This window comes from Octopus sinensis, linkage group LG4, assembly GCF_006345805.1.
Source record: "Octopus sinensis linkage group LG4, ASM634580v1, whole genome shotgun sequence".
NCBI classification, from domain to species: Eukaryota; Metazoa; Mollusca; class Cephalopoda; order Octopoda; family Octopodidae; genus Octopus; species Octopus sinensis.
Genome location: NC_043000.1, coordinates 58,301,204 through 58,315,118, shown reverse-complemented (window position 1 = coordinate 58,315,118; position 13,915 = coordinate 58,301,204). Strand labels below are relative to the sequence as shown.

At 34.7% G+C, this 13,915-nt stretch overlaps 1 protein-coding gene across 1 annotated transcript in view; it reads right to left on the bottom strand.

The window, feature by feature from the left end:
• Nucleotides 1–13,915, bottom strand: part of LOC115210405 (peroxidasin) — a 144,217-nt gene that overhangs the window by 57,851 nt on the left and 72,451 nt on the right. Inside the window, exons 4-6 of the mRNA XM_029779001.2 lie at nucleotides 11,186–11,257; nucleotides 8,685–8,756; nucleotides 1,152–1,309 (exon numbers count right to left, since the gene is read on the bottom strand). Coding sequence (XP_029634861.1) covers nucleotides 1,152–1,309; nucleotides 8,685–8,756; nucleotides 11,186–11,257 — 302 coding nt within the window. The remainder of the gene's footprint in view (nucleotides 1–1,151; nucleotides 1,310–8,684; nucleotides 8,757–11,185; nucleotides 11,258–13,915) is intronic.

Here is a 13,915-nt window from a genome sequence, read left to right as displayed (position 1 = left end):
TTTCTCAAAGGCTGTCATTACATTCGAGACAGTACTTCTTGATACACCAAACATTTCGGCTGTTTTTATATCACTAGTGCCTGCTATATGAGCACCAAGAATTTGACCTCTTTGAAAGTCTGATAGATCTGTCATTTTAATGAATTTTGATTACCTTTTTCTGATGATATCTGAAAAGAAACAGCAATTTTAGCAAAACATATAAAGCAACACTAATAATAATAAAAAAAGACATAAAAATAAACAAGCTTTTGACGGTTATATAGATATTTCAAAGTTAAGATGCTATGCTGCTGGGTATTTCCATTATTTTGTCCAGTCTGTATTTAGATGTATTTATTGCATGATGCAGCTAGATTTCTTTCACAAACGTTTTACAAAGTTCAACCTATACAAATGAATGAGTACACAACAAAATATGAATTTTAAAAGAAGTATCTATAAAACTAGTTTCCAAACATTGAATGGCTGGGGGGGGGGGGGGCACCAGAATAAAATAGTAATCAAAGGGGTTCATAGATGAAAAATGGTTGAAAACCACTTATTTGAACAGACACCCCAACAAAAAAACATAACATTGATTTTTTCCAAAGCCAAGATGGTTAATAAGTAGTAAAATCCATTTCTAAATTGTGATTATATGTGATATCTACTACAGGTGATATCTTTAAAAATCTGATACACACACACACATGCCAGGCAGCTTGGTATACAGAATTAAATATACTGCTTAAATAGATTTGAATTCAAGAACCTTGTAGTAGTTTTGAATACAAAACAAGAATTGTAGTCCAATACAGATTTAATACAGCCATTTTCATATCTTATCAGCATACATAATGTTCACTTGACATTAATGTGAAATAATTATAATGGTGACAGCTTCCCAATAACCTAGTATCAACTTTAAATTAATAAAACCTCAGTGTTAAAGATATGCATATAATGTCAAAGACACTACCTGAAGTGCAATAATAAAAAAATATGTTTAATTGGCAAACCTTTACCCACCAAATCTCTCAAATGCTTGCATTAAATTTTCCCTTATATTACTACACACTAATTTAATAATGCTTATAAAACTTGTGAAAGATGGCCTACTACTTCTGTCTTAAATTAACTGATTGTAGGAAGTAAATTAGCATACTTACGACATAGAAACTGATCAGGAGAAAGTTCACTCACTAATTGTCCTGAAACACTGAGAGGTAATTCACAGGTGACATTTGACCTGTCCCCCAGTAACCTCAATTTATCTGACAACCATTTCAACTTGCAGTCACATACCAATGGATTCCCCTGCAAATTACTGCAATATAAAAATAAGAATGCCATATAAATTAATTTTGTATATAAAATGAAATTTTATCTCATATTGAAGGTGTTGAAAAAGGAGTGGCTGTGTGGTAAGTAGCTTGCTTACCAAACACATGGTTCCGGGTTCAGTCCCACTGCGTGGCATCTTGGGCAAGTGTCTTCTGCTATAGCCCCGGACTGACCAATGCCTTGTGAGTGGATTTGGTAGACGGAAACTGAAAGAAGCCTGTCATATATATGTATATATATATATATATGTGTGTGTGTGTGTTTGTGTGTCTGTGTTTGTCCCCCTAGCATTGCTTGACAAACGACGGTGGTGTGTTTACGTCCCTGTAACTTAGTGGTTTGGCAAAAGAGACCGATAGAATAAGTACTAGGCTTACAAAGAATAAGTCCCGGGGTCGATTTGCTTGACTAAAGGCGGTGCTCCAGCATGGCTGCAGTCAAATGACTGAAACAAGTAAAAGAGTAAAGAGTATGCTGTTTTTATAGTACAAATGAACTCATTCTCAATGTTTTCTTTTAATTTTGTTGTTGCTGGATATGAACGCATCAATTATAAACATAACTTTATTACAAAAATAACATTGTTTCAAGGAATGCATAACCAACCTCTCAATATACAAAGCTACTATGTAAGCTCCTTCTCTTCCTTGCATTCTATATACTTCTTTTACTATTTATTTACCACTATACTCACAATACAGTTTTTCAAAGCAGATGGTAAAATAGAAACAAAGCAATTTGACAGCCAGTTGATAGAGGTAAGCAACTTGTGCAATACAGGGGAACACATTAAAATAAATAAGATATGTAAAGACAACTGGAAGTTTATTTGTTATTTATTTATTTATTTATTGCTGAAGGTTACTTAAATACTGAAAATATATTTTTGCTACTAAATACATAAAATAGATCCTGCATAAAAACAAAAAGCAAAGTGCATTGGATGAATATATCTATGTAGCTATACATACATGAGATTGAGATAGGATTATTATATTACGAAGTAGAAGCACTTTGTATAAATGCAATGTTATTACCAGTTCAAATATGCTTGGGGCATGTTTAAACACAGAGAATGGCTTGTTTATGAGTCCAAATGTGCCACAAGCATATCTGAACTGACAATAACATTAGATTTATTATAATTATAAGAAAAAAATTAAGCTAGTGGAATGCTAAAAATGGCAAGTCATTAGACTATATAATTAACAGTTTATTTTTAATTTCTCTATATTTTGAGTTCAAACTGTACCAGGATCAGTTCTGACTTCTATTCTTCTGCAGTTGATAAAGTAACCACCAAGCATGTTATATTGATTCAATCTGATGGGAACCATTCTTTTTATTCAGATTAGTTTAAATTTGTGTGCTTTGTGTAAATAAGAACATTATTGTGATATAATTTCAGGAAACTATTTGTATCATGGTTTGATTATAAAACAAGGTTTCATATAAGTGCAAGTATGGCTATGTGGTTAAGAAACTCACTTTGCAACCTTATGGTTTCAGGTTCAGTCCCACGGAGTAGCAACTTGGGCAAGTGTCTTCTCCAACAAGCCCTGGGATGACCAATGCCTAATGAATGAATTTATTAGATGGAAACTATGCGGAAGATACAAATATATATATATATATATATATATATATATATATATATATATGAAACCAACAGAATAAGTACCAGACTTTAAAAAATAAGTACTCAGGTAAATCTGTTCATCTAAATCCTCAAAGGCAGTGTCCTGAATGAAACAAGTAATAGATAGAAGTTAGAAATCAGTTATCTCTTTGAAAGAGCTGGAATAAGTAACTACAATCCTTAAACCTTGTAAAAGTACCTACTGTATTTGCTGTTGCCACTAAAAGCTCGATAATATATCTTTGTTAACCCTTTCGTTACCAACCCAGCTGAAACTGGCTCTGGCTCTGAGTACAAATGTCTTGTTTAGTCACAATTTATGCTCCTAATACTAGCTGAATGATAACCAAGTTATTTTACTAAATTCTATTTAAAGTAATTGAAAGAAACACAGAGCATCTCAAAATAAATACAGTAATGAAAGGGTTAATCATCCTTACAAAAGAAATACCATTTTCAGCAGTTGTTTTTGATCTTAGAAGACTTACAAAAGAAATATATTAATGAAATATACGTGGGTGGGCAGAAAAGTTCACAGGCTGACTATGAAGGTGTGATGCTAGAGCTGTGCAATCTTACAGGCATTAATTTCAATTCTTCTTATTAATAACTGCATTGTTTCTTTCCTTGTATGAAAACTGACATCTGACTGTTCAAAGAAGACTTCAAAAATAACAAGTAGCAACTTCTCTTGAAAACGGACAAAATTTGGTGCCATAGTGTTACCAAGTACCTGCAGAAAAAAAAGGTTTAGTCCCCAAGGACATTCATGCTGACATGGTTGTTACATTAGAGGATGGCACTCCAGCTTTATCAACAGGGCAAAAGTGGACGGCTGAATTTAAGAGAGGAACAAAGAGTCTTGAAGATGACCCAAGGCCTGATTGTCTTCCAACTGCCACCACTGAGAGAAACATTGATCATGTGCATCACATGCTGGGGGATGACAGGAGGTTGACTATAAATCAAATAGCCTATAAGTATCATGTGAGAGAATTGAAAATATTCTGCTCACTGGACTTGGCATGATGAAAGTTTCTGCACAATAGGTGCCACATCTTCTGACACTTGATCAGAAGAAATGTGTGAACCGCAAGGGGTCTATGTTGAAAAGTAAACCTCACTTGGTTACATTCCATGAGAGTATCTTGGTCAGCCTATGAACTTTACACCCAGCCTTCATAATCTATATAGTAATTATTTTACCATTAAAGTAACACACTAGTAATTTTATTTCATGAATCTATGGACTGATGCGTCTTTCTTTTTAAAGCGAACTTTAACCCCTTTGATACTAACTTGGTCAAGACTGCCAACTGGTTCTATCTTTCAAACTTGCTCTTATAAACACATCTACATTAAAACCTTCAATTGAAATTTTATGTTAATTTAAGTTCCCAATATCAGCTTTATGATGAAAAAGTTATTTTATTAAATTCTTTATTACTTTCAAAATTATTTGAAATGATAGTTGTGTATATTATCAGGAATATGGTAACAAAAGAGTTAAAGTAGCTATACTGATAAATGACAAAGAATTTTGACTATAACATGAAACTTCAGGAAAAAATTCGTTTAGAAAAATGTCCTTATATTTTAATAGTAGACAGTAGAGAATATTGCAATTTAAAGATCAATATCAACATCAATGGCCTACCCATTCTCTGTTCCTAGCAATGACAGCAATCTTTGTATTGATGGTAACATATTGATGTATTAACCCTGTGGATAGACACACTTGTCAAAAACTTGAAAATTATAATAGCCTGAGCTTTTTACAGACATTGCAATGCATGTGTTGCAGTAGCAACAGAAGCAGCAGCAGCAGCAGTAGCAGTAGTAGTAGTAGCAGTAGTAGTAGTAGTAGTAGTAGTAAAATTTAGAATACTTAAGTGGACTTTACAGGAAATCCACTGTATTGATATGAGCAACTGGCAATTTGCACACATACTGTGATACTAACAGACTCTACTTCTGAGAGCACCACAGAAGAAGGAAGAATTTTAAGATCAATACAGATACATTTTGAATATCACAAAGTATTGTTCAGACTGAATTTAAGAAATAATAAGATTAAAATTATATATATATACATGTATATGTATATATGAATATATTTATATTTATAGACTACCATATTAGTATGGCGATAACTATTAATATACACACACACACACATACCCCCACATAGGCATATGAAAGAAAATTTCATGTATAGATAATGAGAATAAAATATTGTTTGTGATCTACGCTTTAAGATATATCCAAGTCATAATAACAATAGTTGACATAACTACAAAACTGCAAGAAAAACTTAAATTGAGATGTTATTACTTAATATTCATACAAGTATTACACATTTTTATGTTCTCAATGAATTGTAAAATTGTATCAGCTGTAAAAAATGAAGTTTCTGTACCAATAATTGCTACTTTATATACAGAAATTATTCTTGATGTTGTTTAATCTCATTGTTTCTGTTCAGGCTGACCCATGATCAGGAGTATTTCAGTCATTGACCATCTTATATTTTCATATAGCTAAGACTACATTGTTCAGTGTGTCTGTTCCTGCTACCCACTTTATTATTTTTTTTTAAATGTCACAGTGTAATTTGAGAGAATTATTTTTCTGAGCACAGTGGTACTTTCATTTCTTTGGTAATGATGTGGTTTGACAATCTGGAAGACTAAAAAATTACTAAATATTTTATCAGGTGCTGGCATGCCTGTGTGTTAAGAAGCTTGCTTCTGAACCACATGGTTCCAGGTTCAGTTCCATTGCATGCTACCTTTGACAAGTGTCTTTGACTATAGCTTTGCGTTGATTCAATCCTTGAAGCGGATTTGGTAGATGGAAACTGAAAGCAGCCTGTTGTGTATACATATATATATGTGTATATAATCTATGTGTGTTTGTCTTTGTATCTGTGTTTGTCCCCCCTGTCACTGCTTGATGACTGGTGTTGGTGTACTTATGTCTCCATAGTTTATTTATGTCTCCATGTCTATTATCCAGAAATCTTTTGTCACACATCTGTGACCTCTTCAGTGACACTTTCTGTTTTCTTATGTTTTCTTGCTCCATACTGTTCTTTATATTCTTTCATTCTTTTATTCTTTTACTTGTTTCAGTTATTTGACTGTGGCCATGCTGGAGCACCACCTTTAGTCAAACAAATCACCCCCAGGACTTATTCTTTGTAAGCCTAGTGCTTATTCTATTGGTCTCTTTTGTCGAACTGCTAAGTGATGGGAATGTAAACACACCAGCATCAGTTGTCAAGCTATGGTGGGAGGACAAACATAGACACACAAAGAGACACACACACACACAAAGACACACACACACACACACACAAGCACACACACACACACACATATATATGACAGGCTTCTTTCAGTTTCTGTCTACCAAATCAATTCAGAAGGCTTTGGTTGGCCCAAGGCTATAGCAGAAGACACTTGCCCAATGTGCCATACAATGGGACTGAACCCAGAACCATGTGGTTGGTAAGCAATCTACTTACCATACAGCCATTTTCTGAACGTTGATATACTCATGTCTTTTTTTCTCTGGATGTTTACAATATCAAGATTTTAACCCACATGGATCTATGCAGGAGCACACCTAAGCACTTATGCTGTTGTTTCTACAACATCAGAAAGTTGAACTATGAACTTTATGCATCTTTTTTCTTCTTTCCCTTCATCTCCTTATTCTTTTACACCCTTCCTCTATGCCGTCATCTCATTAATATATACCATACTCATTTTCCTTATTTTTCTCAATTTGTCTCTGATGACGGAATATCCCATACAGAATCAGATGTAAGACTGAGTTTTTTCCAACAATAATATTATAAACGACTTCAGATGTTTGCCGTGCCTTAATATTTGTTATCCTCTTTAACAATTACATATCCACTGCATTGGAAATCTGCAATGGTTCCATAACTATTGTCCCAGCTATAACCTTGGAGCCTTAGTAATCTGTTACAACACATACCTAGCATACCTAATCGTTTAGATCACCTGTGAACTAAACACCCATACTTTGTATATTATATATATATTATATAGCACAGGAGTGGCTGTGTGGTATGATGCTTGCTTGGTGGCGAGCTGGCAGAAACGTTAGCACGCCGGGCGAAATGCTTAGCGGTATTTCGTCTGCCGTTACGTTGTGAGTTCAAATTCCGCCGAGGTCGACTTTGCCTTTCATCCATTCGGGGTCGATAAATTAAGTACCAGTTAAGAACCCCCTGTATGGATAGGTACTGTGCTGTGTAGATTTAGCCCACAAACAAACTGTAAAGCCAGAAATGTAGTCTATAGTATAAGATGTATAGAGGGACGATGCAGTAACAAGACAACGACATATGTAGGGGAAACGGCACGAAACATAGGAGAGCGGGTAAATGAACATTGGAGAGAACTTAAGGAAGGAAAGAGCTCATCGGTTATGTACCAACACGCCGAGCAGGAACACGGAGGCTCAATCAACAACATAGAAGTTAAAATCTTGTCCACACATAGAACAGATGCAACAATCAGACAAATTACAGAAGCTACACACATAATAGAAGATAAACCTAGCCTGAATAGGAAACTGGAATGGAACACTAGCACACACCACAACATATGACAGAAGAGGATCCCCATAAACTGGTTACAATATAAACAAAACTGAAAACATAATAAAATAAAATACAGATAAATAAACAAATGGAAGTAAATAACTATATACATTTTTTAAATTTTTCATTTTTTAAATTTTAATTAATTTATTTATTTTATTATTACTATTATTGTTGTTATACATACATACATACATGCATACATAATAATAATAATAATGATAATAATAATAATAATAATAATAATAATAATAATAATAATAATAAGTGGGTGTAAACATGAACAAAATAAGAATAAACAAAAACAAAAACAAATTACATGAACATATATAAACAGAAGATACAAATATTACAGGCATTCCCCCCTCCTACACACACACTAACTAAACATAGATGCACATAGAGATATACGCATGTGCAAGTGAAGATACATACAACAGAAATACAAAATGGCTGACGGTTAGTAAGGAAAGACACACAAATAAGAAAGAAGAAAGCAAAGGACCACTGATGCAGTCACAGGAGTGTGACGAAAGAACTCTGGCCAAAATAAGATTAAGATTAATGTAAAAAATAAATAACGCTGAAGCAAAGTAACACCAAATATATAGTGCGTGTGTTTTTATTGGCTAAACTGGCAAAATGACCATTCCTAAATACAACAATATATTTCAACACACGATCTCACATAAAAAATCTTGCACAACAATATATATATATATATATATATACACACACACATATAGTTATGTATATGAATTTGTGTGTATGTATATGTGTGTGTGTGTGTGTCAGTGTGTGTGTGTACATGCACACATGCAAAGCAATCCTTACATTTTGTGTGCTCTGGATAGACGTCATTTGAACGAAATGGTCATGTCATGTTTACAATCCTTGTGAACACAACACCCTGTAACTTTGCATTTGTGAAATTCTTTACATGAGAAACAAATAAGGTTTAGCAATAAGAAAGCCATTTGGCTGTAGAAAAACTGCCTCAATATATCTTTGCCCAACCTTCGCAAACCTATACCAGCTTTGAAAAGTGTACATCTAATAAATGAACAAAAGTTTACTTACACCTTACGTAACTTTGGAAGTCCATCAAAAACTCCAGCAGGTAAGGTTTTAATGGAATTATTTTGCAAATATCTGCAAAGAAATAAAAAGGAAATCATCAGATATTTTCTCAAAGAGAATGAAATAAATATGGATTTTTTGAAAGAGGTTTGAAATGAAAGTGATATTTTTTATTGGTCTGAAGAATAGTAGTGTTATGTCCTTTGTGAGTTTTTCTAGACTGGAAGATGCTCTAATCAGAGACTTGCTCTGATTTCTAGCTACAAAATAGGCTCCATTAAAGACATCTAATGGCCATATGTGTCAAAAAGGGAGCCTCATATGGGTACAACCTGTTAGAAATAACAACCAAATTTCATGAAGTCACATCTTACTGTCTCAAAAAGCAAGGGCATGTCAATAAGGGACCTTCATATGGTCACATGGTCTTTAAGAAACAGCAACCAAATTTCCTAAAACCACATCTTACAGTTTCAAGAAGTGCATGTTGGACAATACAGAACTAGATTTACAAAAATGTGATGGTCATAGGTAGAACACTTTTGAACATAGGTTTGCTCAGTCATATTTGTCCTGGAGTAAAACATCTATAAAAACTAATGGCTGTATTGTGGTTTCTTATTTAACTGTAAAGGATATATAGTTTGTAACCCATTATTGTTACTTTGGTCAGGCTCTGACAAATACTCTAAACTGTCAATGTCTCAGACTTCTTAGCAGTAAATAGGTTTCATAGAGAGGGTCAGTTAAATGTAGTAAACAGGAGCACCATGTTTCATTAGTTTCTTTTGACTATGCACAAGACTTTGTGTTTCTAAGAAGAGATGAAATGTGATATTGTGATTTTAATAACTTTCTCAAGTAAACTAGTGATGTACTCATTAAAGCAAAGCAAAACGGTTATATTAGGGACTGAAATTGTGCTGAGATTTCCATCTTCCAGCAGCTTACTTCTTTCTCTGTGTTATTTGGTGGAGGTTGGCAGCAAGGATTCTCAGGACCCTGGGACAAAAACGTTTTGGTGCCCTCACTTTAATTAACAAGCATAATAAGCAAGGGGAGGTTTTGTGTTCTTTTACAACAGCAACCCCACTTCATACCCAATTTTTCATCTCATGGAGGGAGGATGTTATTGCACTATTGACAACTTTTCTGTTAGCTTGCAATATTAAGATGAAAATTTTCCATCAACCAAGAAAAGTCAAAAGATAAACCATTTTTGTGGGTCCTGTCTGGAAGACAGACTGAAAGCAGACCTTCATTAACACCTCAATAGTCTAATGTTTAAAAGGACAGTTTACCATGGACAATACAATTCCTCTGTTGTAAGCAATGGAAGCACAGTGTGCAGTGCTGAAGTAATTTCCTCCAGCTGGAAAAAGCTGTGACAAAAAGTCAATGAAGACAGAGATATAGCAATGTGAGGAACAAAAGGTTCTGTCACTCCCAGGTGCAGATGTGAAAGGGCATAAAATTTCCTCTAGCTTATGCTTGTTAACCAAGAAGGAAGTGCCAAAATTTTCTTTGAACCCATGTGCTGAGAACCCTTGCTACATCACTGAATGAAAGGCTTTCCACGTGGTTGTTCAAACAGCTAGAAATAGTAACCAATTCTGCTGTATATCATACCCTATTATCTTAGAAATTTAAAAACAGATTGAAAAATATAATACTAGATACAAATGTCTGAAAAAAAATGAGGATATTCACAGCTGGAATATGTTTGACCATTAGTCTATTTGGTCAGAACTAATCTTGGACTAAACAAAAAAACAACCTCTAATGAATCATTATCTTTACCTGTCATCCACAAAATTCAATAGAAATTATAGCTAAAAACCAGTTCTACAATTCCTGTGATATAAGAAATGGTTTGCTTAGAATGGGTATGGGTAATATTTTTCCCAAAATGGGCCACATGAGACATGGACCATCAGACAGGCCACACTACTAAAAGATTCAAGGTAATTTTTCATTGATGTGCCATTCAGAAAGTTCCATGGACCATGGCTTGCCCATTACTTGCTTAGAACCAAGACATATAGATATTTAATCAACTTTGAACTGTGACCCTGAGACATCATCCTTAATATATGCAGGGTTTTTTTTTTGAATGCTTTAAGAAGAATCTTTAATGCTATGAATTCACTGCTATATATGTGTACATAGAAACATGTGGCAGCATAGTAAGATATGAAAGTATTAAAACAGTGAAAACTTAGTGTGAAATAACTGAGGATTCAGGAAATGTATCACATTTTCTGGCATACCAGTTGACATATCATATGTACTATAAACATTCAAACATCATCACTGTCTTTCCAAGTCCTGTTGCATTTTATATGGAATTTTTGGTCCTCCAAACTTGTCTTGGTGAATAAGCTGACCTATCTTTTTTGACGGAAAATTTTGATCAGAAAAAATTCAACTTTTATGCTAGAAAATATGGTATAAAAGATATATATATACATAAAATTGAAATGAAATGTTATATAACTTACAATTGTTCCAGATTTCTGAGTTCATTGAAAGTACCAGTTTGAATTGTTGTAATTCTATTTTGATATAAGTACCTTCAGAAAAAAAGCAAAAGCAAAAATTAAAAAATCATTTATAAAGGACTGATTTTACTACAGTCTGGTCTGCATTGTAATGGTTTCTGTAGCCATGTAGTTTGGGGTTCAGTTCAGTCCCACTGCACAACACCTTGGGCAAGTGTCTTTTACTATAGTCTAAGGCCAGTCAATACTTTGTGAATTTGGTGGATGGAAACTGTGTGGAAGCCCATTGTGTGTGTATATATATATATATATATATATATATATATATGCCTGTGTGTGTGTGTGTGTGTGTGTGTGTGTTTGAGCTTATGTCTGTAGACACACTCACCCACTGCTTGAAAACCACTGTTGGTTTATTTACATTTATGTAACTCATGGTTCAGCAGAAGTGGCCAATAGAAAAAGTAACTGGCTTAAGAAAAAAAAAAAAAAACGTAAGTACTAGGGCATTTTATTGAACTAAAACCCTTCAAGGAGGCTCCCCCACTAAAGGATCATAGTACAATGAATGAAACACATTAAAAATAAAGCTATATATATATATATATCATTAACATCATTATTTAATGGCCACACACATATATGTAGGTGTGTGTGTGTGTGAGTGTGTTTCATTATACACACATATAATATTTAAAAATTAATAAGAAACTTAGAAACAACAGACAATTGATAACATTGTTTTTAGTTTAATGCTTGATAAGAATACAATAGAACATCATCATCATCATCATCATCATCACCATTTCTAAGTGTCTGTTCTCCATGCTGGCATGGGTTGGATTGTTTGATGGGGGCTGGCCAGCTGGGTAGCTGTGTGGGCTCCATTTGTCTGTTTTGGCATGGTTTCTATTGGTGGTTTCTATTAATGCCAACCACTTTACAGAATATAGTGTGTGCCTTTATGTGGTACTAACCTGGATCTCAACAATGGTAATAAAACAACAACTTTTGAGCTGCATTTTCATCTTGGAGAAGAGAGGGAAGTCAACAGGTGTTAAATCTGGTGAATAGGGTAGGTGTGGAAATGATATTTTGTTGTTTTTGGCTACAAACTCACAAGTGAGGAGAGCTCAGTGACAGGGTGAATTGTCGTTGTGATTCTTCATGCTTCACAGATCCAGATGCTTTCACCAAATGGCTTCCCGCAAATACTTCAAATCATCATTCATTATCCTCCAATGATCCTCATGCACAAGCTGATGAATTTTCTCCACATTTCTGGGAGTGATGCTCATGGCAGATCTTCCAGGTTGGTCATCGTCTTCCACGGTCATTCTTCCATTTTGAAGCCCCCCCCCCCACACACACACATGCCACTCAAAATATTGCATACGACCCATTGCTTCATCCTTGTAAGCTTGCTGAAGCATGCTCAATGTCTCTGTTGCATATTTCCCATGTTTAACGCAAAATTTCATGTTGGTTCTTTGTTCCAGCTTCCTGTCCATGACAAAAGTCATAGACTACAGCATACACATGAATACAAAAACACAAATTTCACAACTTACGAAGTAAACGCAACAATGTCACTCAGCACACTGCCTCATGAAGGTCACTGCTAGGTGTCACTGTGTATACAACTGTGTGCTGCCATCTGTTGGCAAGCTACAGAACTAGTCCATGAACTTTTTGATACCAACTTGTAGTGTGTGGTGAAGAAACTGTTGCCTAAATTATGCATTTTAACAGATATATTTACCAAACTTACATAAAAATATCTTGAAATATTAAAGAGTAAATGTATTCAATAAAATCGCCATTGTCTTCAATCGCAGTTGCCAAATGACTTCGGAATCTCCTGCAACTCTTCTGGACGGTCTCCTTATTTAAGTTGGTGAATGCTTCCATAAACCTTGCCTTCAGTTCATCTTTGGTGTTACAAAGAGCTTTGTTGGTCTCTCACTCAACTGTGTCCCACAGTTGACTCAAGGGGTCACAGTCTGGGGAGTTAGGTGGCCAGATGTTAGGAATGATGTGGTCACAGAAATTGTCTGACAGCCATGACTGGGTTCTCCTGCTTGTGTGGCATGGTGCAGAGTCCTGTTGCCAGACATAGGGTTTTCCAGCAGGAGATAGTGCTACTTCCTCCAGACACTTGATGTAGGCCTCCATGTTGAGTCTGAGGCCATGTGAGATGAGAAGATGAATGGAGGCATGACGTCGCCATCACTAGTGATCACTCCAAACACCATGATGTTGACTGGATGTTTGATTTTTATCACTCTCGGTACATGTCCTCAGATTTGCACTGCCTTCAGATTGACACCCAAACACTCTGGAATGTTCATATTGGAGCTTCCAGTGTGAATGCCAAGCAGTACATGTCATTTCTAAATTTCTGGCAGAGAGAATTGCATCATGGTGCTGCTTATCTCACAGACAGTGCCGAACTGACCCTACTATACTGTGTAGTTGACAAAATCAAAAACAAACAATGTACATGCATGAAATTAAAAATATAAAATGGTGACAGTTTACCCATTGCACTTTATATATATATATATATATACATGCACGCACACACACACACACACACACACACACCATCTACACACATGTCACTAACAAGCTAAATTACTTAAATATGGATATTAAAAGAAAATATTTATATAATTTCTATTTATAGTCATATTATATCTATTATTAATTATTTATGTTTGTATATAA